At 39.7% G+C, this 13,081-nt stretch overlaps 1 protein-coding gene across 5 annotated transcripts in view; it reads right to left on the bottom strand.

Moving 5' to 3' along the window:
* Positions 1-13,081, bottom strand: part of LOC108150486 (homeotic protein ultrabithorax) — an 83,084-nt gene that overhangs the window by 56,045 nt on the left and 13,958 nt on the right. For 4 of the 5 annotated variants that reach the window (XM_017278696.2, XM_017278713.2, XM_017278704.2 and 1 more), the window contains one exon: positions 727-777. The exons of the other annotated variant lie outside the window; for it this stretch is intronic. In XM_017278696.2, coding sequence (XP_017134185.1) covers positions 727-777 — 51 coding nt within the window. The remainder of the gene's footprint in view (positions 1-726; positions 778-13,081) is intronic. 5 annotated transcript variants of the gene reach the window in all.

Raw genomic sequence — 13,081 nt, 5'->3', positions numbered from 1 at the left:
TTATTTTGGGCAAGTTTTATGAGCTGATAATTTCACATATTATATGTACAGAGTTGCATAACTTATTGGGCCAACACCTATTTGGAAGGCATGCACATGCTGAACTATGACAGACACTGAGATACAGATAGGTTGGTATGTATGTACAATAGGTTCTAGGGGTATAGTTGGAGATATGGAGGTATGCACACAACACAGAACTTACTAGATTTATAGGAACTTGAAAATTTCGCTTTACCTCTCGAACTCTGGCAGGAGACGCTTCCTCTTGACTGACACGAAATGAAGACAAACGGGATGATCGGGATGATGGCGATGTGATGTGATGATGTTGCAACACCAACGACAGCAACAACAACCAAACGCAAAAAATCAACGCAAAATTCAAAGAAGCTCGATTCAATGGATTTGGTGTTTTGGAGAGTTTTTGGAAAATGTCTGGACATTTGGACTGGGCGGGTTTCGTTTAGTTTTGTTTAGTTTTGTGTGTCTGTTACTTTCGAAAAATATGTTTTTGTCTTGGGTTTTTGGGACTTGGCATTCTCAAAATCAAAATCAAAAGAGAGAGTTTCCACAAAAACAAAAAATGGCTTTGCAACGCATATAGAAAAAGTGAATAAAAAATGTGAAAATTCAAAATGGGTTTTTCTCACAAAAATTCAAAATAAATCATAGGCAAAACTATAAGCTAAGGGTATACAAAAATATAACAAAACGTTGACTTACCTAGCCAGTCTGGTAGAAGTGAGCCCGCAAGAGATTCTGAGTATCTCTTACCTGCAAAAAACAGAGAGAAAAGGCATTTAATTTTGAAGGTCAAGGTTGATAAATAGTGCCTCACATGTTAGTAAAAAAAAAGTAAAAAACAAAATAAACTAGTTTATGATACATAAGCAAAAGAATGCTAAATAAATATAACATAAGCTTAATAAGTAACTTAAAAATATAAATTTGCACACATAAAGCTTTTTTTAAAGCACATGAAAATATAATAGGTATATGAAATAAATAAATGAATTGAATAACAAATACATCTGTGATAAAATGCTTTTGCATCATATGTTTCAAAATAATAAACAATTTGTAGAAATAAAAAACAACAGGGAACGAAATAGTTAAACAACCAAAAATCACACATTTAATCAATATTAGTTCAAAATATATAGAAATGTAGGGATTTGGCAAACTTATCTTGCTCCTTTTTGCTGAAAATTTCCACTTTTTGTTGTAAAAGTTAAGAAATAATAAGGTTTAAATTGCCGCGCCTGTTTGAGGAACTATAAAAGACACATGCCTAGCTAAGCAGTGAGTTAAGTTTTTCATAAATTTGCGCAATTTGAGGCTGCTGTGGGTATTTTCGTTTATGCGCATGTAAATAACCCCAGGTAAATCATAATTCTAAGCTCAGCCCGGGGCTGTTGTCCCATCTCCCAGCGTTCTCTAATGCTAATCTAATAACTTTAGCCGTCTCAAGAATTTATTTGCCTCAACAGCAGCGCACAAAATTATGCACGGAGGGCAGACCCTAATCCTCCGGCCCGAGGAAAAAGTGTTCCCGGCGGAAGACGTTGGAGCGCGTCAGGTGTGCGCATTAAAAAGGAGATCTCCCCGCCCGCCAATCCCGCCCGCAATCTAGTAAATTCCGTACAAAGTTTTAAATAATCGAAAACGACACGACGCACTTGGCGAAAAGTTGAAGCATGTAAAATTTGCATAAATAACAACTAAATGCAACTTGGCGCTGGGCAAAGTGTTGCCAAATGATGAATTGAGCGGTAGACTGAGAAAGTGGGTAGGGCCCTTTTCGAAAAAGGTAATTTCAAGGCAGTTGAAAACATTGTTTGCGACTTAAATATATTTAAAAAATTCAAGAAAATTAGAATATTTATCTAATTACAAATTATCCTTTCTCCAAATATACATTTTAAGTTTAATAGTCTGTTTAAAAATGTTCCAATCAATTTATATACAATATGTCTATCAATTCTAATTTATTATTAGTATTTCAAGCGTTTTGTTTAAAAATAACACCTTGTTTATAATAAACGGTTTTGCTAACCAAATAAAACGGATTTTTATTAATCTGTAATACCATTTGAAATTTTCTGCTGAATAAGCATTTTGTCACTTTTGCTGCAGCTAAAAAAATATTCATTTTAGGTGTCATGAAACCCATTTAAAAATATGTTCTCTACCATAACGACACTCCACCTTCTTTGTAGTTCGCTGGCATTTTGATTTTTGATTTTGAATGGATATTTCATGAACTGCGCCGGCATCCCACAGCCCCTCAAACCCCCCTTTTGCGCACCCCTCGAAAGTTGGCAACTGCAGCCAACTCAATCGACGCGTCTCCGTTGGCGTCAAAAATGGGCGTAGCTTAAAAAAAGAAATAAAACCAACATGGGGAGGAATCAGGCCGAGGGAATTTTTTGTTTTTGCTGTGTCTGCTGCGCGTTTGTATGCAAATAAATCAGCGGCGCCCCATCATATGTCTCCGGATCGAGGGGTTTTTGGAATGGCATGAGGAGACGGGTGGGCGGGGGTAGGGGACTGGCCTGCTGCAGTGCGCAAAAACATATCTCACACTATTTGTCATGCTTTTAGATACTTTTATTTTAAAATAAATTGCCAACTCTTTTGCGACAGTCACCCGTTTCCGCGCTCTGCAATATTTTATAATGAAAATCCGCGACATGTGCAGTGAAAATGCAGCAGCACAATTTTCACATTCGACTAAATTTATCGCGCCAGCAGTTCGGGATTTTCGAATTGGAATAAATGCACGCCAGACAATAAATAAGTTAAATTAATGGCCGAGTGTTGACTAATTTTTTGTCGCTACTTCCCTCTGTTTATTCCCTTCCTCTGTTTTGCTGTATTGACGGTTAATAAAATTAGCCAAATTTACGTCTCTTTACCCATTCGGCCATTAACAATGACCATCCCCAAACCGAAGCACAACCCCAAACCCAAACGCAAGCCCAATCTCATCCCATCTCGAACCCTTTCGATTGCATCCCTTAGATGGGCGGCACAATCTGTTACTGGATGTGCTGCCAAGCGTGAGAGAGTAAAGTCCCTTTGCCTGGATTTATTATTTTTACAAGATAAATGCAACATTTTACATTGGAATTTACGGGCGTGCGCCGAAAAAAGCACCAGCAAAAAACAACGCCAAAGGCAAAAACAAACAATGACAAAGTCAAAAGTCGATGGGACAGTGGGGCAAATTAAAGATAACGTAGTTTATTGGGTTTACAGTGGACTAATTAGAAAAATATTTAAGAATTTAATACCCTGGTTTTTAGATGATGTTGAATTTTAAAAATGAACCTGTTTGTTTATTAAATACATAATTTGTTGATTTATTTATAAGAAAAAAAATCATATTCAAATATATTCAGTCATTTTTAAGATTTATTTTATATGGTTTTTTCTTCAGAAATAAATGCTGTATATAATTAAAATAAATATTTTTTTATTGACCCACAGCTAAGAGAGTCTTAACACCATTAAACAATTTATATTTATTTCTAAAACTTCTAAGTTGGCCCACTGTTTTCGTAACCACTGTCCGCTGAGAATACATTTCACGTGGCAACAAGGGACGGGAGTTGAAACAACAACAATAGCAATGGCCAGCGGCCTTTTGGCCATTTTCGATAAAGCACATTTAAACAAATGAAAATCCTTTAAACGAGGATAACACACAGAGAGCACGTCCATGCTCGGTTTAACCCCATGACTCCAAGAGTCGCCGGAACCCCCGGAATCACCCCGTTCTCGCAACGGATTCACTTGAGTGTGTAATTGTGTATTTATTTGCGTTATTTGACAAAATATCAACAAGCACAATCAATCCTCAACAGTCGGTGGAGTCGCCCATCCAGGGAGTGCGACCTCCCATCCATTTGGACCCCCCTTAGGCACCCCCCTGGCCCCTTTTAACCCCCCTCGGACTGCAAATTGCAAATGCTGCCATATGTCTGACAGGGTTGCCGGCAGAGAAATCCATTTAAATTAAAGCTGAGTTGAGCTGCATTCGAAAACGCATAAATATCGGTGTGTCTCCCCGTCTGTATGTACGTATATGTATGTGTTTTTGGGTGTGTGTGTGTGTTTGCCGGGGATCTGGCTACAAGTGTATATGTGCGTTGTGAACTTTCAATTTGAGCTGAATTCAAATTTAGTCCAGGCCAGGGCAATAAAATGTGCAAAAAAAAAAAAAAAAGAGTCGTTTGTTGCTCCTCTTTCTTTGCCTCTGAACTTTGGCTCAATTTTCGCACAAATTTAGAGACTGCAAAAGGCAGGGACTTCTGCAGATCCTATAAAATAGTGTGGGCTGCAATTGTATCTTATGCAAATTTACCTAAATTAAACAAAATCTTTGAAAACAGAAAAATAAGTTTCGAATTTATAGGCGAAACTTGTGTATCGAACCTAAGTAATGGGCGTCGCAACTTCAGGCCTAGGACCTCCTTTTAACCCAACAGTAGTTGCTGAAATGCCAGGACCTTCCATACAAACCCATCCCTTCCATTTGCTAGTGTATTTGCGGGTATCTGTGTGTGCGAGTATCTGTGTGTGCGAGTGTGTGTGTGTGTGTTTGTGTGTACAATGCGACAAAGACTTATGGTTTCAGTGCCGGAATTAGAAGCTTTCTCTGCCTGCATTTCCACTGAATACACTGCACTTGTTGTTGCTGCCGCCGTCGGTGGAACATTTGTCGTCCTTGTTGCTGCTGCTGTTGCCCGTTGCAAAATATATTGCGAATAATTCTCAATATATCGTAAAATGTCTGCTGCTAGTACAGTAAATATGCAAAGCTCGTTTAGCGCAAACAGTCGGGAGCTTGGGGGCGGTTTAGGGGCGGTTAAGGGGGCTTAGGGGTGCAGGGCGTGGCGAGTTTTGGCCACTGATTTAGGGTATTGGCAACTTTTGGTGTTGGCCAAAGAAACGGGTTCAAAATAAAGCCCTTACGAGTGCATAAGAGAACCATTCATCATGTCTGACAGCAATGTTAATTCGAATAAATACACTGATCGTGTAAAAATCCATAAAATGAGTGTGTTTTAGGGTAAACAATTTTTTTAAAGAAATTTAATGAAAAAAGGTTATATCTACAGCTAAGAAACTATTTTTCAGCTGCTTTATATAATTTATTATATTTAAATCAATAGTGGGACATAATAATGTTGTTTATTAATACTTAAAAAAAGTGTAAAATAGTTGTACCCCGTTTAAGTCTTTTTTTTTAACCCATAAGTTGGCTTTGCATAAAGGGGTGGTATTGGTTTGACATTCCCGAAAACCCGCACCCATTCAAAAGGGAAACATATGGCATGCGAGTACATTGACGATGGGTCGCACACTTTGACAGTTAATTTCGCAATTGTATTTCAATAACAATAAATTTGCACGTACGACACAAAGTGCGCTGGTGTTCGCTAGCTGGGGGCCTGTGTGTGACTGTGTGTGCGGCTGATAAAGCCTAAACGCAGAACATTTGGTGCAGCAGCTAATGCGGAATCTAATTAAATTTTAGCTGCACCACGCACACCCCGACATCCGAGTACATGCCAAATGGCACAGCAGCCGCAGCAACTGCAACTGCACTCTCGCTGCATACACATTGATCAATTAACAGACAATATTTTCATTTCGCCAATGGGTTAATTTATAAGCAACTCCACGAGGTATCCACATTTTCCCCGCGCTCTTAGAACGTTCCGGCGTTGGCCAGTTGGCTTTTTTATAGCCAAATGTGGGTACTAAGGCCTAAAATACGAATGAACTTTCAATTTGGCATTTTTAGATGGTTTTAAAGGATACACAAGAGAGTATTAAAGTGTCTCTTAATTTAAAATTTACTTCTGACATACATATTTTTTATTAGCGAGATAGTATTTGTACATTCTATATGTTTAAGATTTTACATTTTCAATAAGATGTATAACAAACATTTTTCTAAAACTGGTTTAAATTTTTTTAAGGAACATTTTGCTAATTTATTATAATTAAATGCAAATATTAAAACCGTAAAAAACATATTTTTATATTATTTTTATATATTTTATATTATTTTTAATCGTATTTAAAAACTAAACAACTATTTTTTTCATGTTTAATAAACATTTATGTATTATGAAATCGTGTCTATTTCAAGCCTTTTAAAACGCCCAATTTGACAGTGCTGCATGGGAAAGGAAGGATCGTAAAAAGGGGAAGGTACGAGGGTTAATGGCGCAAAATCCGGGAAGCAAATAAAGCGACGAGCACGCGACTCAGCCGCATGGCCGACAGGTGCTGCAATGGCCGCCCGTCTGAGCCGGACTCGCCCTCTCTTTCGCCCACCCTCTGCCCCTCTCTTTCTGCCGGCAGGGGGTGGCTTGGGCCCTCCCTTTCGCACCCTTGCAACTGTTTCCTTTCGTCCTTTCGTTGGCCTGCACATGTGTGTGTGTGCGAGTGTGTGAGAGCTCGTGTGTTTGTGTGATGGCATTCCCTGGCAGTCGAGGAATGCCAAAAGTGCATTTCCCCTCTCTTTCTCGCCGCATCTACTCCTCTCTGTCTGCCGGCTTGGCCTGCAATTGTTTTGCAAAGAAGTCCCCTCGAACCGTGTGCTAAATGTCAAGTTCAAATGGCAAAGTTCTTCAAATGAAATGATGCTGGGTGCCGAGAACTGAGAACTGAGAACTGGGAACTGGGAACCGGAGTTTGCAGACGGAAGTGCAGCTGGAATTGTTGTCCCACCTCGTCTGCAGTTTATGATCTGTGAATTTGTTGCCAATTTGCAATTGTTGCTTTAACCGTTTAGTTAATTTGGCTTGAAAGTTTTACCATCCTGAGGGGAATTTCGGACATGTTGCTTAATGGAGAGTTGGAATTTGGCATTTAGGGATTCTAATCGGAGTAGAAAACCCTTTATGTTGATGTTTATAGTTGGAATATTTGGGGGTTAATAAATTATACATAGGGACCATAAAAAGAGTTAGCTTGTAGTATTTTTTTTTGAGAAATATATCATTGCATATTGTCAGGCGTTTTTCATTAACTAAAAATTATTTTTGTAAAAACTCTAAGTCCAAAAATATGTATGTTAGAAATATATTTTTACTAATTTTAGATCCTTTTGAATTAAACTGTTTTACAACTACAATACATAATTTAAGCTCCCACTTTATGGACATACTAAATTTCTGAGTTTGGAAAAAAGGTAGCTACACCACATTTGAAAATGTGCATTTCGGAATGACCTTTGCTGACCCCTCGGGACACTTTGCACCCAGCTAGTTCTCATTACAACGGTTTCTCTCCTGCACGACTTGCAAAAAGTGTCTTTTTTTGCACACTCACACACACCAAGACAGAGCCTTGCATAAACGAACTGGCATTGGAGTGTGTGTGTGTATTTGTGTGTGTGTCTTCTACTTGGGCGCGTGTGTTAAGCTTCACTTGAATGTGATTTATGTGATCCGTTGCAAATTTATTGCCCCAAGTTTTGTTGGCTCACACACACTAGACCATGGGCAAAACTCTTTCGGAGCAGAATTACCGCGTGGTGCGCCTTTTGTCCCCCTTTTTACTGTTGTGGCTGCAATTGTTGCCGTTGTCAACGTTGTGCTCCCCATTCCCCTTTCCATTTTCCATTTTCGCTTTTCCCCATAACCATACCCATTTTCCTTTCATTTCCCCACCCCATAAGTTGCCAAGTGACGCAAACAAACAAAAGAACGACGAGGAGTGGGAAACTCTAGCAGTTGTAGTGCATACAACTAACTATTTTCTATATATTAAAAGCCCGGCACTTCCAGCTGCAGTGGCGCCCCCTGGAGGCCAAGCCCCCACAATGATTGAATTGTCAACTTTGTTTCCTTTGTAGACATTTTGGTGTGTGATGAGGGGTTACACTGCACAGGACAAAATTTAATTTGCATACATTTTGTTATAGAATTTATCCACTGATTTAATAAAAAATTATTTGTAACAACATATACAACATTTCAGTATATCACACTCCTATTTTAAAAAAAAGTAATGTTAACTGTTAAGTAATTAACAGCCAAATTGAAAATATCAACTCAATTGCATTAATTTTAAATATCCTTGCTATTCGGCTCAACCGTGTTCAATGATATTATTGAAAAGTGAATTTCGGTTCAAGTCAAAGCTACTTTAACCACTTATATTCTAACGCATAGTTAAGTTTGAAATTCCATTGAGTACATTTTCTCTTTGTGCAAAGATCCTCGCTTCTTGTTGGTCACTTGGCTGCTCGAATGCGCGGCGAATACTAAATATCCGGACTCGCTTTTCGCATTCCCCGTTCTCACAGGCCAATGTCAAGTGTTCCACTGAACCCCCTCCGATGCTCCAGCGAATTATGAAATTGTTAAGCGTCCGCGGCGTTTGCAACTCTAAGTGACATTTGTGTGACAGACATGTGCGCGGCGTGCATCCGTGAGTCCGCTCCAACTTTTCCAAACACGTGCTCCGGCCCCCAGAACGGAATACTTTGGAATACCTGCTCCTCCACTATCCCTGTAATTGTAATCCTATATGCCCGCTCTGGATTCATCACAAAACTCAGGATGGCGAAATTTCGTCTTGCAGATCAAGTGATTTGTTTATGAGCAGGCCGAACCTCAACGGCTGGCAATTTGTTGTGACATGTGTAAGCGGCATGCCGGCAACGGCCAACAACAACTCATTAACCCATGCTGAACTCTGCAGCCCCCTTAGCCAACTGACAGCTACAAAATTGAGTTAGTTAACAGTTTTATACGCCGAGGCGCGCATTTCGCGTGTTTCTGCAGGAATTCAGATACAGATACAGCTACAGCTACAGCTACAGATACAGATTCGGATCCAGAGCCGGTCGCCGAGATGCAACCGCAGCGAAACTGAAGACGGTCGACGGGACAGATAACACCCAAGCGTCTGGCTCGGGATCCGAGTTGCCAAGACCCGGGCACCAGCAACAAAGCAGCCCAAGTGACACTCACAAAATCTGACAGAGGCAGCGACTTTGCCCGGTTGTTGTTGCCTACCATGCACTGGGAAAATAAAACTGAAAACAAACCGACTTTTATATTTAAGCAAAATTTTAAAATTTTATAAAATTTATCAGATATTTCTAAATTATTTTACTCAGTAAATTGAAGTTGAAATAAGGAAACAATTTAAGCAGAATAAAATGTACTTATTTGATAATTTTATTTTTAATAATGTAAGTAATACACTAAATTTATCAAGAATATTTAATACCGAACCAGTTAACTTGATTAGCAATTTAATAAAATTTTATATTTTAATTTTAAAAAAATATAATAAAATGTTTTTTGTGAAAATTTCAATACATTTCTCTAGGAACCGAAAACAAATAATACAAAAAAAAAATGTGAATAAACGATTATTTGTTGAGACATTTTTTAATATTTTTTTCCAATTAGGTGCTTTTTGTATACTTTGTGGGTAAGAGTAAAAAGATTTTTAATTGCGATAGTAGTAATTGTAAAACAAAAGTATATGATTATTCTTTCATTTGATTTAACCATATGGACCTTACTGATATGGAATTTAAAATTATATGGTGTCAAAAATTTAGAATTAAATATAAAAGGTGGCATTGGCCTAGTGAAATAGTCTGTTTAAGATTTTTTTCGCAGTGCATTGTTGCTGAGTGACTTGCGCGCATGCGCAGCCGTTTTGCTTTATTACAAGGACAAGGACTGGGCCCAAAAGAGGTAAGAAGGTGGCAAAGGGGGTAAAGGGGGTAAAGGGGGCAGGGGGAGAGGGGAAGAGGGGGAGAGGGCCTGCCAAGTGACACATGAAAACGAAACGAAAATGACAGCGGCAAGTGACACTTGGCCGGCAGCAGTAACAGCAGCTCAACGGATCGCAATGGCGGTGGGCAGGGGCGATATCTGACCATTGTAATTTCATTTGTAATTAGCTGAATGCTGTACGCGATCCGTCCAGTGTCGCATGGCACAGTGGGCCAAAATGCCAGAGACTTTGCCAAAAATATAAATAAAATAAGACAAGAACAGAACAAAAATCAAGGGAGCCTGGTGCGACATTTTGGTGCGCCGAATGCCATATTTTATTTCCATTGCCAAAAGTGTCATGTTACAGAGATTTATGGGCGCTGTCACTATGCTGTCTCTCTCTCTCTCTGTTGCCCTCTATCCCTCTCTTTCTCACTCGTCGAGCTCACGCCCAAAAATTTGGTCATGTTTTGTGTTTGTGTCACAGACACAACAACACAACAAAGTTGCGCATAAATACGGAAAAATACTCTGACCAATTCCAAATGCATCGAGTGCGATAAACAGGCCCCGAAATACTTGGCATACGACTTTTGGCCAGTTATCAGCCTCAGCTTGGATCGGCGGTGATTTACGGCCGAAAGTATTTCCGAACCCATCTACCTGTTCTATCGATCTGAGGGCCCCCACGGTTCCCAACTTTCTTTTCCCTCCTCTAGTTCGAATGTTTGTTTGGGCTGGTCAGGTGTCAATACACTCGCTTACGGCAGCCGCAAAGGCGTCTGATTCTCGTTCATGGTCGCCTCTCCAATCCTATCCAATCCCATCCAATCCAATCCCCCTGCTGGCCAAAACCCAACTGACAATGACATATTTGGCTGGCACTTTCATCGCACGTCCATGTTAATATGCTCAAGATTTATGGCCCCAGCTGACAAAGGAAATGGCATTCTGGCTCAATTGTCGTTGCGTGTTGTTGTGTGTTGTTGTGCACATCCATTTTGTTGCCGCAGCGGAAAGTTGCATAATTTTTATGGACACTCGTTAATAGATCATCGATTGAGATTACAGGGAAGCGCTCGATTTTGGTTCGATTCCACTGCGGTGGGTCTGAGTCCCTTCAAAATTCCCCTGAAATCAGGCGACATTTTGTGAACGTGATTTTGATTTCGATTGGGATTGGGCCTTGTTAAGGGGCGCTTCATATACTTGTTTGGGAATAGTTAGAAAGTCAAATTGCTTAAGAATTCATTTCAAAAATCATGTTTAAGACATGGTTACCATTGCAAAATTAATTGCCTTTGAGTCATTCTGTACTTAAAATCAGTTCTTGATATCACAATGACAATTATTTTATTTATTTATTTATTTATTATTTATTTTATTTTGAAATATGTGTAAATAGGTTTGCATTATGATTTAAATGTTTTTCTGTGTATTTCCACATTTAATTTTATGAAGTTTTTAAACTTGAAACTCATAAATTTATAACAGCTAATATCTTACAATAGCTAGCATCTATAAGACTTAATCCCATACACGTAAATCCAACCAAATCTCTTATCTGAGTGCCTCTTATGTCTCTTATGATCTTAGCTTGTATACCATACTTCTTAACCTGTCTAACCGCTGTCTGATCAGAAGTATTATATCACCTTTGCAAAGTCCATTTAACAGCTGCGAATATCGTAAACGGTCTGCGGTTGCCCGAAATGTTCCAATTCGAATAAAGGTGAGATTCATTCCAGCGAGAGCACATAAATTAGTTCCCAGAGCAGTGGTTAAAAAAAAACCGGCTGAGCGCAAAGATGATCGATCACCAGGTGAGCGAAAGAGATGAGCCAGCGAGAGAGAGAGAGAGAGAGAGAGAGAGAGAGGAAGCAAGCCGAGCAAGAGAGAGTGCGCATACCTGTGCGGTGAGCAAGCGATGATCTTTAAACATCAGGTGAAGATCACTGTAGTTTTCCAGCCTTGTGGCATTTCCAAAATGGGTTCAAACACGCACACCACCGCACTTGCTTCCATCGTCGATCAGTCACTTGTGTCAATGAGTGATCACTTCCAGGTTCATTTCATTTGTCCGACGGACATTGCGGTGTCATGACGTTTGCTTCTTTTTTTCGGGTCTGCGCGATCAGCTGATCATAATGGCCGCCAAAAGCAGGTTTTCAACTCAACCGAGCGTTATTAATCATAAGTCGAGTGTGGAAAGAGAGAATCCCAGTCCCAAAAAGAGAGTGAGTGGGAAAGACAACAAACGCTTTTCAAATACACCAAAATTTATGGCCTGAAGCCAAGCCGACGGCAAGCAGTCCGCGACATGCACAAAAGTCATTTATTTCGCGGACTCTGCTTTTTGACCTAGAAAACCATCGGTAGCCGCTGCGATTCTGCGATTCGTATCTCTCAGATACACACGCACTTCCGTTGCCGCCGAACCCATAAATTATCTGCACTACATTTCCACATTTCGAAGGGGGGATCTCCTCCTTTCGGGGCTTTGATTTCAAATCCCTAACTCGCTGAAAGTTCCGCAACCTTTAGACCCTTCATTTGTCCGCTGACCAACGCCTCGAACGGATCTTTAGACCCTTCATTTGTCCGCTGACCAACGCCTCGAACGGATCTTGCAGCTTTTGTAGCCGTGATCTTGACCAAAATCGAGGCCAGTTTACCGCCGGCATTTCGCGATCTTCGCTGCGCGCTCTTTTGTGTTTTTTTTCTTGTTTCTCGTGTGTTTTTGCCGATCTGGAGCAAATTGGTTTTTGGCGGTTAATAAATTTTCAAATTAATTGACTAATTGCATACCTACAGCGAAGCGAGCAGAATCGCGAGCAAGTCGAATAAAAGTGAACCCAAAGAGTAGGCTAAAAGATATGGATGTGCATTTCGCGATAAGACAGGTTCCCGGATATTCAAAATCAGTGGCTCATCGCGAGCAAATATCGCTTTGCATACCACTCCCCATAGAGGTGGTCCCATCTACAATCTATCTATTTTTCCAACTCCAACCATTCATTAGCTGTGGCCGGGTAAACAAACTACTATTCAAAACTGTTTTAATGGCTCAATGATATGGTAAATTACGACACTGCAAATGGCATTTGTCGCGACCTGCAATCACAGTGGCTAAAAGGAGTTTAAAGTGTTTTGTGCTATTTGAAGAGTGCTTATTGACTTTAGAAATAAATACACGGTGTTATGTGTCATTTTTAAAAGCTTACAGTTGCTGTTCAAAATGCGAGTTCTGTCTGCTAAGTTATTGAGAAAATGTGTGTTAAAGGTTCAATAGTTTTGAAAATTTATATTTA

Source organism: Drosophila elegans, unplaced genomic scaffold (genome assembly GCF_018152505.1).
Source record: "Drosophila elegans isolate 14027-0461.03 unplaced genomic scaffold, ASM1815250v1 contig_476, whole genome shotgun sequence".
In the NCBI taxonomy this organism is placed as follows: domain Eukaryota; kingdom Metazoa; phylum Arthropoda; class Insecta; order Diptera; family Drosophilidae; genus Drosophila; species Drosophila elegans.
This window is presented reverse-complemented; position numbering and strand designations above follow the sequence as displayed.